This window comes from Chelonoidis abingdonii, chromosome 11, assembly GCF_003597395.2.
Source record: "Chelonoidis abingdonii isolate Lonesome George chromosome 11, CheloAbing_2.0, whole genome shotgun sequence".
Lineage (NCBI taxonomy): Eukaryota > Metazoa > Chordata > Testudines > Testudinidae > Chelonoidis > Chelonoidis abingdonii.
Window position 1 is genome coordinate 49,979,657 of NC_133779.1, and position 6,894 is coordinate 49,986,550.

The following is a 6,894-nucleotide window of genomic DNA, read 5'->3' on the forward strand; positions in this document are numbered from 1 at the left end:
GCCTCGTTGCCAGAACTGTCCTATCTCTCTCAGTACAATGCTTTAATCACAAGGGGGCTCCCCCAGCCACGGAGCCTGCACATGCCACCTGGTTTGATCCTAACTCCTCGTTTTGAAGCTGTAATTCTAAATGTTGCTCATTAAAAATATGCCACCTCCTCCCTCATGTTTCTGTTCCTTTCTCTAGCAGCTGAGAGGCATGAAGCTCAGCATATTGTATGTGATAAATGACTTCTACATTCTTTGGGCCCGATACTGCTCTCACTGACGCGGGTATATACCAGTAGAGAGGAACTCTGCTGAAGGCAGTGGAGTCACTCTGCGTTTACAGGGGGTCACTGAGAGCAGTAGGTGGCCCTTTGTATTTCATTTAGGGACAGGCGATGAACCTCTCACTCCCACTGGAGAGCAGTTATTCACAGCAGGGGTCCCACTGAAGTTCGAGGGACTGCTCACATCCGTAACTTCTCACCCGTGTGAGTACAGATGTTACAATCTGACCCTTAACGTCCATGTTCTGTTACTGGCTGCTAAACCAGCCCTGTCGTTCACCACAAGTGAAAACACAGGCCTGATTCTGATCTAAGTACTGACCCCAATGCCACAGCATGACTGGCCTTGGGCTGGTCTCCCTTACTCCCTCCATACATGGTGAGTACTTGAATGGGAAATCTCCTCCAGTAAAGGAAGTAGCTTCACAAATTCAGTGGGTGACACTTTCATCCTCAGTCAGAACCAAATTCCTAACATGGTGATGGGGGTGCTATGATGACACCTTCCAGTCAATATGTAAATCCAATGCCCCCTCAACCTACAGTCGATCCTGCACAGCTTTCTTGCAAGAATGGAGGTGTCAAAGCAGAATATGGCTTCAGAGAAATGAGTATGGAAGGGGTTGTATTTCAAGGAAATTCATATAACATTATAGCACATTACAAACAGACTTTCTATATTTCTCTCATTCTCTTCCTTGCTTTCTGCATCTCCTGTTTTAAAAAAACATAAGCTTTTTTTGTGAGACTCAGTTACCAAGGAGTATTTCTGTTACTGTACATCAGAGTTGCATATTCAGTCTGAAACAGAAAAAGGAAAGATCAGATATTATTAATTTTATTTGAAAAGTTCAAAAGGCCTCAACTGATCAGTTTTTGTTTTATAAGAATGTGAAAAACATATTTCAATGGTGTAGATTTCTTGGTTGTGGTCTTTTGTCCTGGTAGCTGAGTTGAGTAGCTGGATGGTGTTGGTGGCTTGTGATATATATATATAAGGTCAGACTAGAAGTTCTAGTGGTCACTTACAGAAATATACACTGCACAATTTCACCATCCCTGACCTGCAGCTACCTCTGGGGTGGAACCCAGCAGTTCTTCGGTAATAATAATCCTACACAACACTTCTACTAGAAAAGCAAAGAAGAGTAAATACAAATGAAACCTCTGTGAATTCAGGAGACAAGGTGTAGACACTAGGGTTGGAAATTGGCCAAGACACTGGTTCTAATCGCCTGTTGTTAATACACTGTATCTTTCTGACATACCAATAATGGAAAAAGCAGTTTACCTGTGGCATCTGTCTCATAGGTATTTGATTCCCTCTTTGCCCAGCTCTCCCTGATGGATGAAACAGACAAAGGGATAGTTATAGAGATGTGTGATGGGTTTCTGCTTTATAGCAGTTATGACTGAGTTACCTCTGACGGGGCACTTTCTCCAGAGCAAGATCAACAGCTGGATCAGGAGGAGGAGGAAAATACAGGGCAGCCCCGCATAGAACACAATCATACAGTTTCCTGCAGAGAGAAGAGAAGCTGAGAATGGAAAACTGCTAGCAAAACAGATGGGCAAAAGGAGGTGTTTTCCCTAGAACTCCACATTCATTCCTCTGTGCTCTGTAGCATGTTGCCCACCTGTATATAGAGGCAGTGGGATGTGCCTCCATATACAGGGGACAGTGGCCTTGCAAAAATTGTAGTAGCCAGCCATGTCAGCAAAAATTTACATCATTGCCCAACAGCGTTACCCGGTAACAGTGTAGACCAGCCCTACTCCTGCCAGCCTGCCCTGGACATCATTCCATTGAGCCATTTTAGCCTGAGACCTCCTGCTCCAGTGATGAGTGCAATAGAATCAAATTATTTATAGGGGATAGCTCAGAATCTTAGAAGCCAGAAATGGAGACAAGCCTTCTTAAGGGCCAGGTCTACACTACGAGATTAAATCGATTTTAGATACGCAATTTCAGCTACGAGAATAGCGTAGCTGAAATCGAATATCTAAAATCGATTTACTCACCCGTCTTCACCGCGCGGGATCGATCCGCGCGGCTCGCTGTGTCGAATCCGGAAGTCCGGTCGTCTAGCTGGAGTTCCGGAATCGATCTAAGCACGCTCTGGGATCGAGATATCGCGTCCAGACCAGAAGCGATATTTCGATCCCCGAGCAATCGATTTTAACGCACCGATCCGGCGCGTAGTCTAGACGTGCTTGTTTCACCTGATGCTCTCTAGCTCCCTCTTGACCACTGCAGGATTTTTCCCTATATTATAATGGCTAATGTTTGTCCAGTCTTCTTTACTGGGGCTTTCAGCCCTGCCTCTGGGCATCTGTTCCACTGTCTTAGATTTCACTGTCAGGAAACCATTCCTGACATTCATCCTGCTGTCCCCCTTGTTGATTTCCTTCCTTATGCATCATTATTCCCCTTTGGCTCACCCCAAGTGATCCTTCTGTGTTCTAACTGTGCTTGAGGCTGCTTGACCAGAAATGCAATTCACACCACTGGGGGTTGAAAAATGAAGGTTTTCAGAAGGGCTGGAGGTGGGAAAGGTGGGTGACGTGGGAGCGACTGTAACTGTCTACCCCACAACTCAAGCACCCTCTCAGTGGTTTCCAAAACCTCTGCTCACTCCCATTAGTTATCATTTCCCTGAGCCATCCTGTGTGATTCTGTCTATTTCTCTAGCTTGGAGTAGATGTCACTGACTCTTGGTTGCCAGATACCACGGTGAGGGGTGTAGCATAAATGCCCTGGTAGGTAGGTTAGGTTTGATGATAGGATACTGGACCTGTTTCCTTGGAGACTGTAATACTGACGCTTCTCCCCGTGCTGCTCTCTTTGGCTGTACAAGTGCAAATAATCTCCTGGTTCCACATCTCAGAAGGGATTGTCATTAGGCTCCAAATACTAAAGACCCCTTTCCTGTCTATGGCTCCAGCATCCATCTGACTGTCAGATGCCTCCTCACCAGTGTCCCAGAGAACTTCACTCCAGGGAGGAGTGAAATCAGAGAGCAGGCAGAGCAGAGGAATGTCAGGGGGAAGCTCAGCATCCTCTGGGGTGGAGGGCACCAGGATGGAAAGTCTCGGCTTGGAAGCATCTAAAGAGAGTTGAGTCACAGAAACTAGAAGTCAGAAAGATCTGTTAGCGGTAGCTCAACTGGCATACCCTGCTCCTACCCCTACCCAACCAGTGCAGCATGTTTAAATATCTAATATTTGTCTATGCCTGTTTTCAATGTCTTACGCTGGCGGTTTTCAACCTTTTTTCATTTGCGGACCCTTAAAAAATGTTGGAGGTATGGACCCCTTTTGAAATCTTGGACAAGTTTGCAGACCCCTAAGGTAGTGTGAAAACCAATGTCTTACACTATGGGGCACCCACCTTGGGAGACTCCCACGATTCAACACTCTTCAGAAGTTTGTACTGATATGATCATCAAGGATGATTTGCTCAGTACCAACAACGTGTTTGGTTAGGTACAAATGCAGAAGAGCTGCTCAAGTCTGGTGGTGAGGACACCAGACCAGGAATCAGGAAGCCTGAGATCCATTCCCAGCTCTGTATCTGACTTGCTCTGTGACCTTGGAAACAAGTTCATATTGCATCTATGCCTCATTCCCCATATGTAAAATTAAGGAAACACTACTTAGTCCCATTTGCAAGGTCCTTTGAGATCTATGGATGACAAGCTTGACAGAGGAAGCTTTCTTGCTTAAGTATTATAGTCAGTCTACATTTTTCCTATTATTACATTCATCCTGTTTGTCTGAGATACAGCCTCTAGGACCACACAAAGTAATTCCATGCCTTCTCTTTTATGTACAGTGGATCAAAATATATATAGTTATTGCTAGTTGTACATTGAATTATTTTGTTCAATTCATACTGTGCTGCTTGAGACAATGAATAGTCCCCTGTATGAAAACATTGGGGAAATCTTTTCATGAAGCTTGATGAATGCCTGAAAAAGTCTTAATATTAAAGTCTTAATAGGATAGTAGGACAGTTGAAACATACTCCATGTCCTAGGCTCAGGCAGTTTCAGTAGGAATCATCAGCAAGTGTGAATATCAAATCTGATTCCTAATGTAACATACCAACTACACCTCTACCCCTATATAACACAGCCTGATATAACACGAATTTGGATATAATGCGGTAAAGCAGCGCTCCAGGGGAATGGAGCTGCGCACTCTGGCAAGTTTGATATAATGTAGTTTCATCTAAAATGCGGTAAGAGTTTTTGGCTCCCAAGGACAGCATTATATCGGGGTAGAGGTGTACTAGAAGGCAGGAAAATAACACCTACCCCTGCTTTTCATCCATAGATCTCTAAGCACTTTTACGTAGGAGACTAATTGTCCCCATTATACAGATGAGGAATTTGAGATGCAGAGAAACCCAAGGTCAGATTTTTCCAAAATGTCCCAGGTTTTGATCAGACCTTTTAAAACTCTGGTCATTTATTTGGGCACGTAAAGGGGAGCTGTTGGGTGCTGATTTCTTTTAAACATCTCACCCCCTTTGTACCCAGTGTTTAAGGAACAGAACCCAGGTCTCCCAATTCCCAACCCTATGCCCTGGGTCACTGCCTGGACCATGCTGCCTCTATGCATGAATACTAATGGCTTAAAACTGAAACAGGAGGATTGGTCACAATCTAGCCAAAAAAGATTTTTTCAAACACCACCCAGCATTAGGTTATCATTGATCTAAGATGCTGAAAACTCACCTGTGACAATTAGTCTGGTCCCATTCCCAAAGTTGGGCTGTAGATACACAGAGGCAGAGAGGCCACAATAATAAACCCCCGAGTCATCTCTTTGTATGTTACTGATAATTAGAGAAAACATGTTTGCCGTAATATTCACTTTACTCGAGTATTTTCCATCTAAAGATTCAGACTCAGAACTCTGATGAATCCCATGCAAATTTCCATTCTGTTGTTCCTTGTACCACCGAACTCGCCATTCTTCTTCTTCTGATATTTTACAGTCCAGCTTTGCAGTCTGTCCAGAAGTCAGCCACAGCTGTGCTGGGCTTTGCAGGATTTCTATCCCTTCTTCTGAGGCAGCCACTATATAGGGGAGGAAAGGAGTACGTTAATACAGTGAGCACTGGACAAGCCTGGGCTTTTGCCATACACTATATAGAGCAGATGATCCAAGAATAACACAAAGCACATATTTATTAAATATTCATTTTAATTTTTCTCTGTTTCTAGCCATTTGTTTTGTTAGGATTTATGTAGCCTGTGCGGGAATTAATGTAACTACAAAAAACAACTTCAGAGTTCAGAACCCAGGGTACATACTTCTAGTTCCAGCACTAATCATCAGGCTACGCATCCCCACTCGTACTTATCAAAATCAATGGTAAAAAACCTTCATTTGGCTATACTGTACATGGGAGAGGCTTTTACTAACATAGCCCTTTGTGTTTCAAATTCTCCCATTGATCATTCTGCAGAAAAATATATCAGCCCGTATGTAAGACATCAGCAGAAAAGAAGAATAGATTTTGCACCCCAATCCAGGATATTAACCAGAAACTATTCTCAAGGTGTTAATATCTGGCATTCAGGTTATTTTAAAATAGAATATTTCATCACCTTTCTTTAGATTTCAACTTATGGACTAAAAGATGTGAATTTCTCTCTCACCAGCTTGATGTTAGAACCTCTTCGAATTGCAGAAGGATGTTATGTACAAAGTTAATTGTTTTTAGAATGGTAGAGAACAACCATGAAATAAATCAGGCTAAAATACTTACTCCGCAGATAGACTAGAATCATCCCAACTATGTGGTGGGACATCTTGTGCCTTTCTTCAGTAATGAATGGATGATGCTGTGAGACAGACAGACTGGCTAATGGATCTCTTGATGAAAGACTCTGTCACGTGGAGTGGAAAATGTTCTGTTTCCTCTTAAAGATCTGTGGGTCAACATGCATGACAAAGGAAGAGGGTCAGGAGATATTAATAACTCCCTTCAAAACCTGCTCTGAGAACCAGAGAGCAAACCTGGGAGAAAATATTCCTTTGCCTTCAAAATCTATAAGAGAAGAAATTCAAGCTCAGACTGGGTAACAGCATGGTGTGTGTCTCAGATGGAATATTTGTGTTATAGTTGGATGCCCATAAGACATTCTTCTGACTGCAATTCAGGTGGAATATTTTCTGTGCTTCAGTGATTGATATGGTCAGATGGTATTAGCATCAATAAAAAGGCATAAAAAGGTTCATGAAAACTGTGTTAAAATTGTGATTTGTCACTTCTAATTTCAGGTGGTTTTCCTGGTCCTGCTTGCTGTATGTGGGGAAGTGTGCAATCTGGGAGTAGCAGCAGTCAGTCAGAGGCAGCCTAAAACAAGGTAGGTGAATTTTTCATCTCTGCCTTAGGGAGCAGCCTGCTTTGTCTCTCTCTGCTTTTGGTTACTGTGTGTTATCATTCTGGATTCTAAGAACAGGTAGTGTTAGGTCGCTAACTTGCAGCAAGGGTATTTTATGTTTATTACCTAACTTCTCTATTGTATGTGGTGAATGTAACAACCACCAAGAGGCATTTAACATGATTTTAGGAAAGGTTTGAGGAAACCAACAAACAGGCTCA

General features: G+C 43.1%; 1 gene segment (V, D, J or C); it reads right to left on the bottom strand.

Moving 5' to 3' along the window:
• Positions 1 to 933: 933 nt before the first annotated feature.
• Positions 934 to 6,149, bottom strand: LOC116831879 (Ig kappa chain V region GOM-like). The segment is given in 5 exon segments: positions 934 to 1,073; positions 1,564 to 1,613; positions 1,694 to 1,792; positions 5,015 to 5,359; positions 6,055 to 6,149. Coding segments are annotated over 5 exon segments (585 nt in total).
• Positions 6,150 to 6,894: the final 745 nt, after the last annotated feature.